General features: G+C 44.3%; 1 protein-coding gene across 8 annotated transcripts in view; it reads left to right on the top strand.

The window, feature by feature from the left end:
* The window catches only part of CSNK1G3 (casein kinase 1 gamma 3), a 276,242-nt gene that overhangs the window by 43,397 nt on the left and 219,872 nt on the right, over positions 1-12,973 (top strand). For 5 of the 8 annotated variants that reach the window (XM_033929001.1, XM_033928999.1, XM_033928997.1 and 2 more), the window contains exon 2: positions 4-428. The exons of 2 other annotated variants lie outside the window; for them this stretch is intronic. In XM_033929001.1, coding sequence (XP_033784892.1) covers positions 251-428 — 178 coding nt within the window. In that variant the 5' untranslated portion in view covers positions 4-250. Of the gene's footprint in view, positions 1-3; positions 429-12,973 lie in introns of those variants that run through there. One more of the 8 variants, XM_033929002.1, reaches the window with a different exon arrangement.

The raw sequence follows: 12,973 nt of genomic DNA, 5'->3' as shown, positions 1-12,973 counted from the left end.
AAGGTTTTACGGCTTCCCTTATATCAGAAAGCCTTGCTGGAAAGGATATCTGCTGAAGATCTAATTTGCTGCAAAGAAGACCAACAAAACATTTTGCGAATGGGATGAATACACTGATGTTCAGCATTTTTCTTTCCTCTGAATAACATCCATCTGGAAAACTTATGTAGTTATGTTTCCATTTCTACAATACCCCATTTAAATTTGCTTGTTTGCAAGATAATTCAAAGTGGAGTACCGCAAACTTGATATGGATAGTAAAAGGAGAGAGAAGGAAAAATTTGATGATAGAATGGCAAGGCCTAGTAGTAGAACGAATCACAACCCACGTGGGTCTGGAACATCGAACTCGGGTGTTTTAATGGTTGGACCTAACTTTAGAGTTGGCAAAAAAATTGGAAGTGGTAATTTTGGAGAGCTCAGATTAGGTAAGATCTATACTTTTTGTGTTTTTCCTACTTGCTGTATTGGTAAATGTGATCATGATCTTCTACATCCTGAATTATAAAATTAGTAACTATTGGAGTTGTTTAACCTAGTTAAAGGCCATGACAAAGCAATATCTTTGCAATGATAAAAGGACATCGAGATGGAATCTTGCTGCTATACTTGAGCAGTGTTCTCCCTAGCGTCTTTTAGCCGAATGCTCCTCCTTGCTAATTTAGGTGAGCACCTTGCTGTCATCTCACATGACATTGCTAGATGACAACCGCAGATCTACAGGCACAGGCATATCTAATGATCTACAGAGATGGCAATGGCAAGGGACGAGCGGGCGGGTGGGCAAATATTTTAGAAGCAGGATCGCAAGTGGTGAGGAGCAAGACAGGGCAGGATGTTGCCGAACACTGGATGCTGAGCAAGCTAATAGCAGGGACAAGGCAGAGCGGAGTTCACAAGCAAAGAGTATGAGGAGGTGGGCAGGTGAGAGGGGGCTGTATATGGTAATAGCGGGGGCAGAGCACCTTAATATAGTAGGAAGGAGTATGGGGAGGTGGGCGGGCGAGAGGGGGCTGTACATGCTAATAGCGGGGGCGGAGAGGCAGTTCACAAGCAAAGAGGATATGGAAGTGGGCGGGCAAGAGGAGGACTGCTGTGATATGTTAATAGAAGGTGTTACAAACCTAAAACACCTATTATTATTCATGATTACAGTGTATGCAGAATCAGTATAAATAATAGATGAAAAGACTAGTGGAACCAGCCTGTCAGATATCAGAAAAAGGGCGCCTGGAAGCGACTTCTCTGTGCTCAGTGTTAGTGCAGTCTGTGTAGTGGTGCTAGGCGTACAGCTGCTCTCTTCTTGTTCAGTACATAGCAAACCAATATACAGTGGTACCTTGGTTTACGAGCATAATCCGTTCCAGGATCATGCTCGTAATCCAAAATGCTCGTTTTTCAAAGCAAAGTTCCCCATAGGCTTTAATGCAAACTCAGAAGATTCGTTCCACAATGGACGTCCTGCGTGCTTGTACGTGGTGAGCGTGTTGTCGGGGGAGCGGCTGCCTTAGGAGAGAAGAAAGAAGTCGCGCGCATGCTCATTCAGGATGGCCAGTTTAGATGGGAGCCGGGAGAGCGCTGACGGACGGCAGAGGCATCGCAGAAGCAGGAGGGCAGCCGTATGGGGACCCGAGGAAGGAAGGCAACACTTGGAATTGCTGTGCAGCACCCGCAGGCAAGTTCTTACCCCTGGGCCACCATTGCTGAGTGCTCATTTATCGGGGCAGTGCTCGGTTTACAAAACAAAAGTTTGCTGAGTGTTTTGCTCTTCTTGCAAAACACTCACAAACCAGTACACTCGTAAACCGAGGTACCACTGTATATACACAGTTGTTTAAGCATTAGATGTGTTCTGTCTGCAAAAATCCTTGTAGCACTTGCTGTGATTCCTGTTAGTGACTCCCTGTCGTTTTTATATTTGCTCATACTGAGGGTTTTGTTAAAGTGACCCTATCTGTTGTTCTTATATTTGCTAATATTTGGACCTGCGTCCATATTGTAAGTGTGTAGAAACCCTTGCAGCACACACTGTTTCTGACCAAAAGGTTTTTTTCTGCATTACAGAGGGTTTTGTTAAAGTGACCCCCTCGTTATAAAATCATCCCTTTTTGTTGCAGGGATAAAAGAGGGGGAGGAGTTGCTATCATACTACAAGAGGATTTTAATTTTAGTATTAAAAAATGACTTGGAAGTTCTATCCTGTACTCTGAATACAAAGGATTTACATGATTCTCTTAATTGTATACTCTGTTATATACCACCTGGTCACTGGACTTTGTCCAAGGAGTCTTTCTATGATTTTATATTTAATAATTCTCTTGTCACCTCCCAAAGTCTATTATTAGGCAACATTAATCATCATTTGGAATTAGAGAATAACCAAGAGTTGAATGATTTTAAGGCTTTTTTAACCTCTTTAGATTATTTGTTGCCACAATTCCCTAAATCTCATATAGGAGGCCACCATTTAGATTTAGTTTCGCTCGCCTCCAAATCTGAAATTGCAACAAAAATCAAGTTGAAGAATGGCAGGTGGCAATGTACTCCTTGGTCAGACCATTTTATTTACTATTTTAATTAGAATTGGGCTAAAAATTCTATTTCTGAGCCTAAATTGACATAACAAGAATTTTCAACAAGAAAAAGATTAGAAACAACTAAATTTTGGAAACATGTAGATTTAACTCCATTGGGTAATGTTAATGAATTTCCAACAGAATGGAAAATTTTATCAAACTCCGTCTTAGATGAAATTGCCCTCAAACATACCATAAAAAGACACTTAGCTGATGGAAATAAATGGTATGATGCTGAATTATTAGAAATGAAACGGAGAGTGAGACAATGTGAAAGAAAATGGTTAAAAATCTAAATTGCAGATAAAGAAATATGGCAAAAGGAGGCAGGAATCTACAAATTAAAAATAAAAGAGAAACAAAGGGTCTACTATTCAAATCAGGTCGACACTACTAACATTAATACTAAATAATTGTTTAACTTAGCCCCTCTTCTACTAAACTGCGCTAGTGGTTTTAGCGCCTGGAGCCGCGCTGCTCCCGACACTCATAAGAACTCTTATGAGCATCGGGAGCAGCATGGGCCATTCAGCGCGGCTCCCTGCGCTAAAACCGCTAGTGTGGTTTAGTAGAAGAGGGGGGTTAGTCAACAAGGTGTTTGATACGACAAAAAATTTACAAATATTTCAAATGTCACTACCGATTGCAAATGACTTGGCAACATTTTTTAGTTCTAAAATCACGGGTCTACGAACCTCATGCCCACCAAGCCTAGGAAGTATAAATAATTATTTGGAGAAAGCACAAGATGAAGTTCCAGTCGACCTAATATGGTCCTCTTTTGACAACCCAGATTGAACAGATTTCTCCAAATTATTTTCCAAATACTCTAAATCTTACTGCATGTTGGATTCTTGCCCTGCTAATCTTGCCATGTTTTGTGCACCTCTGGAATTTAAAATGAAAGTGCTAGAATGGATTACCGACTCTTTAGATAAAGGTATTTTTCCACGAGAAGAGTGTATATAATCATCACAACTATTATTAAAAATAATAAGGAATCACTTTCCCTACCCTCAAACTATAGACCGATAGCGTCCATCCCCTTTTTTACAAAAATCATGGAGGGGATGGTACAAATTCAACTAACAAAATATTTAGAATCCCATTCCCTTTTGCACAATTCTCAATCAGGTTTTAGATCCCACTATAGTACAGAGACGGTATTAGCTACATTATTGGATTATTTGAACAGCCTTTTAAACAAAGGTAGCAACGCACTAGTACTTCAGTTTGATCTGAGCAGCGCTTTTGACTTAGTAGACCACTGCAAATTGTTGGGACTTTTGGATTCTTTGGGATTCCATGGTAAAGTATCTTCATGGTTTAAAGGATTCCTTGAATCAAGGCTCTTATCAGATTAAATTTAAGGATACATTCCACGCCAATCACGATCAAATGGCATTGTGTAAGACTTGCTTGACCCCATTTGATCGTGATTGGCGTGTGTTTGTTACCTTAACCACCATGGACCCCTGAGGAAGGCGTGTTATCCGAAACACGGACCGTTTCGGTTCCCTTGGTTGGCTATAAGGTTGTATATGTTACTGCATTTATTAATAAACAACGCCTGCATCTTGTACATTATCTGCAGTCTGTTCGTTGTTTTCTGCTTGCTGTTGTTTAAGGCAGACTACGTTGGACTTTCTTTCTCCCTTTTGTGCATCGACTTTATTTTTCTGTGCATTTAACTGTTTCCAGGGCCTTCTTGTCCTTTGACTGTTTTTCTCTCCGTCTTCACTTTCTGCCTTGCATCTATCTTTGGCATTAACTTAATATTCAATTTTTCTGCTTTCTTTTCAAAATCTATGTTTCCATGTCATCCCTTCCCTTCTATTTCTCTCTTCTTCTGTCCCTATTTCCATGGTCTGCATCTCTCTCTTTCCTTTCTCTCCATCCCTCCTTCCTTCCTTTCCCCTGGTCTGGCATCTGTCTCCTTCCCTCCCCCAACTTTTTATTTCTTTCACCCTGCCCCCTTCTTTCTTTCTCTCTCTATCCATGCCCCCATTCTTTCTATATGTCTTTCTTTCTCTCTCTCTCCGTGCCCCCTTTCTTTCTTTTTTTCTTTCTCCATGCCCACCCTTTCTCTCTCCATGCCCCTTTCTGTCTGTGTCCCGTTTCCCTTCTTTCTTTCTGTCTCTCTGTCCCCCCCTTTCTTTCTTTACTTCTCCCTGCCCTCCCCCAAGCCGCCACCATTGGGGAACAGGCCGCCACCGCCACAATCGGGGAACAGGCCAGTGGCGAGGTCTTAACTCTCCCTGCATATCTTCTCCAGCACGGGCCAACCAATTCACGCCACCCGACGTCAATTCTAACGTCGGGGAGGAACTTCCGGGCCAGCCAGGCAGCAATTGGCTGGCCCAGAACTTCCTCCCCGACAGAATTGAACGTCGGGTGGCGAGAATTGGTCGGTTCCGAGCTGGGGAAGATATGTAGGGAGAGCTAAGACCTCGGGCGCTGACCTGTTCCCCGATTGCGGTGGCTTGGGGGAGGGCAGTGGGGAAGGGAAGCAGATTGAGAACCCCTGCTTTAGGCAAGGACAGATTGCAGGCCGCAAAATAGTCCCTGGGGGGCCGCATGTGGCCCGAAGCCGCGTGTTTGAGACCGCTGGTATAGAGGTTTAAAAAAGGGAAACGCGTTAATGAAATCATTAGGTTCAATCTAGCCATTTATTTCTGCATGAATTTAAACAACTAAAAAAAAAAGATAAATATAGCTCATCCAGTCATACAAGAAACATCTCTACAGCACCTCTAATAATATTTTGATCACTATATTCCTTCCTGAGGTCTCACTGAGGATATGAAATAGATGCGATCCCCACTTCCAAACCTCTTCCACATAATTTATGGAGAGGTGTTACTGAGCCTTGAAGGAGACCTGTGTGATCGCACTACAGCAAAATTAAAAAGTAGCAGATAAAAATCAAAGTGAGAACTAGGCAAAACAGTTTATGTAAAAATGCAGGTAATAATTAGCAATGTATTAAAAATATTTTATTTTTATTTGCTTATAATGTCATTTGAAAGCAGTTTGATGTTAATACAGCTTTAATTTAATTCATTATAGTGTGTGTGTGGGGGGGGGGACAACACCTACATCAACAGTAAAGTTAGCATAGGGTCATTAAATCCAGTGGCGTACCTAGTATATATTTGACAGCCAGTGCTGATCATTTTTTAATAACCCCCACCTCTATATAAAAAAAGTTATTTTTAGTAATAATCCATGAGTTACACAACAAGGGTGCACCTAGGAAAAGGCAGCATCTTAAACACTGCAGTGAGCACTAGAACACCAACACATGCATTGTAAAACTAAACAAGCCAGATCCTGCACAGTCAATTGATCCTGTACAGTCATTGCTAACAGAAAGCCATGTCCTTTTCAAACACACAGAACAGATACACCCTCGCCTAATATGGAATAATCACAAACTAAAAATAGAAATATGTAGACAAAAGTTAAACTGAAACGCCAATAAACCAGACTCTGCATACAATGCAACACCACAGAAACAGTGACACGTACCCTAATACTGTGCAAAATATAAAGACAGTAGATGTAAATTTGAAAAAACTGCTACATAACAATCACCACTTTACAAATTAACAAATATAAATAAAACAGGGAAGAGAGAAATAAGAAAATACCATTTTATTGGACTAATCCATTTTTCAATTAGTAGTAATTAGGTTTCAGAGGCCAAATCTTTCTTCAAGACAGTACAGTATACTGCTGTTATGGTATCCTGTCCTGACCTGAGGAAAGGGGTTTAGTCCCCAAAAAACTGCCTTATTTCCATTTTCTATTGATAAACTTTAATCAATACAGTTACAATACTACTTGATTCTACGTAAAACAACAACAAAATTTTTTTTCCACCTTTTGTCGTTTCTGCTTTAATCATCTTCTCTTCACTCTCTTTCTATTCAGCATTTGTCCTCGCTCCCTTCCATGCAACATCTGTCCTCTCTCTTTGCCCCTTCCACCCAGCCTCTGCCCTCTCTCTCTCCCCCTTGCATCCACTGTCCACCCTCTCTGCCCTTTCCTCTGCCCCTCTCTGCCAGTGTCCTCCCTCTCTCTGTTCCATATGGCATCTTCCCTCTTTCTATGTCCCTTCAATAAACTGTATATCCTTTGCCCTTTCTCTCCTTTGTACTCTGTGACCTTTGTACTTTGTGCCTTTGTACTCCTGTGCCCTTTCTCTCCATTTCAGCTTCACCCCCTCTCCATTTTTTTTGTCTCCACCACTTCCCCTATGCTCTGGCACCTCTATCCCCTTCTCTCCCCCCATGCCCTGGCATCTCTCTCCTCTCCTTCCATCTCCCCCTTCCACTCCATTATCTGGCATCTCTTCTCCTTCCTTTCTCTCCTTCCTTCCTTCCTTTCACCTGGTCTGGCATCTGTCTCCTCCCCCTTCCCCCATATGCCCTGACATCTCTCCCCCCTCCATGGTCTGGTAGCTCCTTTCCTTTCCCTCCCTCCTATGGTCTTGGCATCTATTTCCTCTCCTCTCCCTTCCCTGGTCTTCCTTCTCCCCTCTCTCTCACCAATTGTGTGCAGCAGCAGCAGCACTTCTCTTCCTCTCCCCCCTCCCCAATTGGATGTTGCAGCAGCATTTCTCTTCCCATCCCTCCCCTCATGCCCTGGAATCTCTCTCCTCTCCTATGTCTCCCTCTGCTTCCTTGCTCTGGCACCTTTCTTTCCTTTCCCTCTGGTCTGGCATTTGTCTCCTTAGTTTCCCTTCCTTCCCCTCCCCCATGCCCTGGCATCTTCACTCCTCTCCCCTACCCCCTCCATTATCTTGCATCTCCACTCCTTCCTTTCTCTCCCTCCTTCCTTCCTTTCCCCTGGTCTGGCATCTGTCTCCTTCTCCCCACCCATAGTCTGGTATCTCCTTTCTTTTCCCTCCCTCCTATGGTCTTGGCATCTCTTTCCTCTCCTCTCCCTGGTCTTCCTCACCCCCCATTGGGTGCAGCAGCAGCATTTCTCTCCCCCCTAATTGGGTGCAGCAGTAACAGCATTTCTCTCCCCCCATCACTTCTCCCCCCCCCCGCCTCGGTCGGCAAATTCGCTACAGGCTAAGGCAGGAGATAGGTCAGCGATGGAGGTAAGCTTACAACTTTGAGCTCTTCCTTGCTTCGGGCCTTCCTCGCTGCTGGGTCCTGCCTTCATGGAAACAGAAAGTAGGCAGGACCCGGCAGTGAGGAAGACCCGAAGCAAGCAAGAACACCAAGTTGTAAGCTTTCCTCCCTGCCCTATCTCCCGCCTTAGCCTGTAGCGAATCTATTTCTCGGACCTACTTCATTTCTCTTAGGTACCTTCTCCCTCCGTTAGCCAGCAGCAGTTACTGAAGCACGCAGCTGCGAGCTTCCGCCTCTCCTCTTTCCGATTGGTTTCGCTTTGTGCAGGAGCGTCTTGTGCGATAAGCTGCAGAACAAAAGTAAACACGACGTCGGGGTTCTTCCTGTTTGTGCACTGGGTCATAATGAGCCTGCAGCCCCTGCCTCCAACTGCGACTGTAAAAATCGACCAGCAGTAGGAAAATTGTTTAAAAAAGCAAAGCGGTGCTTTTAAAAAAAAAAAAAAAAAGTCAGGCGGAGGCGAATTTGCAGCCAAGATGACAGCCGGGTGCTCACCTAATCTAGCTGGGCGGGGCGCCCGGCTGAAAGGCGCTAGGGAGAACACTGCATTCTCAACTATTTGGAAAAACCCGTGTGGAGTCCCGCAAGGCTCCCCACTTTCTCCTACACTTTTTAATGTGTACCTTCTTTCATTAGGCTATTGGATGAGCAAATTGGGTGTGAGGTTGTTAAACTATGCTGACGATATTACAGTAGTCATCCCTTATTGAATCTGTGCTAAACATGATGGAATCCTGGATGCAGGAATTTAAATTAAAATTAAATCTGGAAAAAACAAAATTTTTCCTTGTCATCACAAAAGATCACTTTTGAACCAATAATTAAGATCAATTAAATATCATATACAATAAGCCCTACAATTAAAATCTTGGGGGGAGTTCTTGATCAGTGCTTGACCATGAAAAATCAGATAGACGCAGTGGTTCAAAGGGATTATTATACCTTATGAAAATTACATACCATCAGATTCTATTTCGAAGCCACTTTTATTATTTTAGTGCAGACATTGCTTCTGAATATCCTGGACTATTGTAATATTGTATATTTGACAAGTACTAAAACAAATTTGACTAGATTGACCCTGGTTCAGAATACAGCAGTAAGAATGATTTATGGTCTGAGGAAGTACGACCACGTAACTCCCTATTACTGTGAGCTACATTGGCTTCTGGTTGAGGCCCGGGTGATCTCTAAGTCGAGATGTTTATACTATAAAGTTGCTTTAGGTATTGCCCCATTATATCTTGCCAACAGATTTGTTATTGTGGCACATGAGAATAGTAGAAAATCTAGTAGAAAATCTCATGCCCTATTTACGTTCCCTTCAATGAAGGATTGTAAAAGTAAGAAACATCATGGACATTGTCTTTCCTACCAAGCAGCTTACTATGACAAAGATTTCCGTCCATTATTAATTAGATCTACGTCTTATGAACATTTCAGAAAACTCTTGAAAACTTATCTCTTTAATAAATTTCTGATTAATTAGATTTCTGTTCTGTATATCATATTATTCTTGTATTCTTTCCTAGCATAATCTTTTGTTAACCGCATTGAACTTACGGCTATGCGGTCTAGAAATCTGCTATTATGTCATGTTATCTGACATTCTTATATTTGCTAACTTTTGGACCTGCGTCCATATTGCAAGTGTGCAGAAACCCTTGCAGCACACACTGTTTCCAAGTTGTTGTTTTTTCTGCGTTACTGAGGGTTTTGTTAGTGACCCATCTGCCATTCCTTTTTTGTTCATATTTTGCTCTGCCGTAGTACAAGTGTGCATTGAATATCCAACAGGCTCTCACTTTCCCACTCAAAAGTCTAATTCATAGGTATATTTAATTTTTTCCAAACATTTTACCAACATCTTATATAATAAAACGCTAGCCGCGCATGCACACTCCTATCAGCGTGCTTCCATGATCAGTAGGTCTGTGGCCGCAGGAGTGCGCATGCGCGAATCCCCAGCACCTACCTACACTTGCTGGAAGGACTGGACCCCAGCGCTGGACATCCTGCTCTCCTGTCGGCTCCTCTCACGAGCTGCACCAGCATCGGAGAAGGCTTCTGACGCTGGCGGGGATCGAGAGGAGCTGCGGCGACACCTCAAGGGGCGGGAAGGGAAGCGCCGAAAAAAGATTCCAGCAGCTACTTTCTTCACGGTCCCGACTGCCCCGCACTCGCGGCCCTCTTTGCATTCCAGTGGCAGCAACTGAGTGGTGGAGAGCAGCCCCGCTCCACCCGTGGACCCTCCAAAACCTCCCGGCTCCAGCAGCGTAGGCAGCACTTTAAACACGCTGCTTCGCGCCCTTCTACTGCTGATTTCCTCTGCCGCGTCTCTGATGACATCATCGGAGACAGAAGCGGGAGAGGAAATCGGCAGTAGAAGGCCGCGAAGCAGCGTGTTTAAAGTGCTGCCTACGCAGCTGGAGCCGGGAGGTTTGTCGGCGGTGGGAGGGTCGGATGGGAGGGTCAGGAGCAGGCCAGATCGAGCAGGACAACGCAGTAAAAGAAGGGCGAGGGGACGAACGGAGCAGGCCAGATCACGGTAAGAGAAGGGAAAGGGGGGGTGGAAAATGCTGCTACTGCTACACAGGGACCTGGAGGGGAAGGGAAATACCGCTGCTGCTTCTGCACAGGAAAGGGGGGGGATAGGAGGAAAATGCTGTTGATGCTGCATAGAGAAGTGGGATGGAAATGCTGCGGCACAGGGAAATGGGAAAAAATGAGAGGGAGACAGAAAGAAAGAAAGACACAGGGGCAGGGAGAAGGACAGACAGAGAAAGGGGGCCAGGGAGAGAGAGAGAGAGTCAGCGGGAGGGAGACAGATAGACATATATTCTAGCACCCGTTAATGTAATGGGCTTAATGACTAGATAAAACCCTAAGCAGCGCATGCGCACTCCTACCTGCATGTTCCGTATGTCCGTGGCCGGAAGGAGTGCGCATGTGCACCTACAACTGCCCCACACTCGCGAAGGGAGAAGATACAGAAACAAAGAAAGACTGACAGACAGCCAGGGAGAGAGACAGTAAGACAGGGGGCCAGGGAAGAGACAGACACACAGGGGGACAGAGACAGAAAGAAAGGGGGGCAAGAGAGAGATAAAAAACATAAAGTAAGAAAGAAAGAAACACCTCAGCGACCCATTGTGCTAAAAGTCTACACATCTATTCTAGCACCCGTTAATGTAACGGGCTTAAACACTAGTGAGTAAATAAAGGTGTTCAGAAAACACTGTTCAGTTATTTCAGAAAAGAGGCACCACAAACTAATGATTGTCCAGCTCTCTTCTGTGTTAACTGCCTAGAACAGTGTTCTTCAACCTTTTTACACCTGTGGACCGGCAGAAATAAAATAATTATTTCGTGGACCGGCAAACTACTAAGACTGAAATTTTTTAAAAAAAACCATCGCCGCCCCGTCCCCGCGAGGTCGGTCCCACAAACCATCTGATCCCATCCGCACAAGCCTCAAATAGTTATGATTTTATATTGAACATATTTTATTAAAGTATAAAAAGAAACAATATTCTATACAATTGTCATTTTATAAATACAAATAATACAGGGCAAAGATCAACAAAACCCCTGTCTCCCCTCCCCTTCACATATATCCCCTCTACTATCAAGAAAACTGAATAAGCCAAATTATTACAGAATGCTACACAAATATCAAGTAACAGAATACCACAGTCACACATGACAGGAATGGTGTTAGGGGAGTGGAACTAGGGCAACTGTCCCCTGGTCAGAGAGAGCCCTAAGCCAGCTGGAAGCTAAAGAAGCACTACCTGGGCTTTGCACTCCCCAGTTATGTCTAGCAAGATACATATTTCAAATCTGATATATTTGAATCACAAGATAGAAATAAAATTATTTTTTTCTACCTTTTGTCGTCTCTGGTTTCTGCTTTCATTGCCTTTTCACTCTCTTCCAGCCAGTGTCTGCCCTAAGAACATAAGAATTGCCACTGCTGGGTCAGACCAGAGGTCCATCATGACCAGCAGTCCGCTCACGCGGCGGCCCTCTGGTCTAAGACCAGCACCCTAACTGAGACTAGCCCTACCAGCGCACGTTCTTGTTCAGCAGGAACTTGTCTAACTTTGTCTTGAATCCTTGGAGGGTGTTTTCCCTTATAACAGCCTCTGGAAGAGCGTTCCAGCTTTCTACTACAGAACTTCCTTACGTTTGTACGGAATCTATCCCCTTTCAACTTTAGAGAGTGCCCTCTCATTTTCCCTGCCTTGCAGAGGGTGAACAATCTGTCCTTAGCTACTAAGTCTATTCCCTTCAGTACCTTGAATGTTTCTATCATGTCCCCTTTCAATCTCCTCTGCTCAAGGAAGAAGAGGCCCAGTTTCTCTAATCTTTCGCTGTACGGCAACTCCTCCAGCCCCTTAACCATTTTAGTCGCTCTTCTCTGGACCCTTTCGAGTAGTACCGTGTTCTTCTTCATGTACGATGACCAGTGCTGGACGCAGTACTCCAGGTGAGGGCGTACCATGGCCCAGTACAGCGGCATGATAATCTTCTCTGTCTCTTCAGTCCAGCATCTGCCCCTTCCATTCACTGTCTGTCTTTCCCTGCCATCTCTCCTCTTGACTCCCCCCCCCCCCAATTTGGTCTGGCATCCATCATCTTCCTTCTGTTCCCCTCATGGTCTGGCATCTCTGTCCTTCCCTCCCCCCTGTGGTTTTTAGCATCTCTCTCTTCTCATTTCCTCCACTCAGATCTGATATCGTTCTCTGCTCTCTCTTCCCTTTTCTTCTCTGGTCTTCCTTCTCTATTTTCTGCCTCCATCTAAATTAAATTCTTTCTTACTATTTAGTCCTGTTTCCCTCTTTTCACTGTGTCTACCCACAGCTTGTCACCCCTTTCCCTCACCCCTCCATTATCTTACTATTTTCTTCCCCCTTTATTTATCTCCTCCTTCCATCCAATATGTGTTCTTTTCCCACTTCCATTCAGCATCTGCTCTCCCCTCTCAACTGACATCCATCTGCCTTCTGCTCTCTCTCCCTTCTTCTCACTTCCATCATCTGTCCCCTTCTCTCTCTCATCTCCTCCTTTCCATCATCTGCCCCTTCTCTCTCTCTCTCTCCCCCCCAACTTCCATAATCTGCCCCCCTTCCCTTCACCTTTGCGGGTCACTTTCTTTCCCCTGAGGGTGGCTCATGTCAGAGGGGAAGCTTTGGCTGAGCAGAACCGCTTGCAAGGAATAGTGGAACTTACTTGATTGATGTCGAT

Source organism: Geotrypetes seraphini, chromosome 1 (genome assembly GCF_902459505.1).
Source record: "Geotrypetes seraphini chromosome 1, aGeoSer1.1, whole genome shotgun sequence".
NCBI classification, from domain to species: domain Eukaryota; kingdom Metazoa; phylum Chordata; class Amphibia; order Gymnophiona; family Dermophiidae; genus Geotrypetes; species Geotrypetes seraphini.
This window is presented reverse-complemented; position numbering and strand designations above follow the sequence as displayed.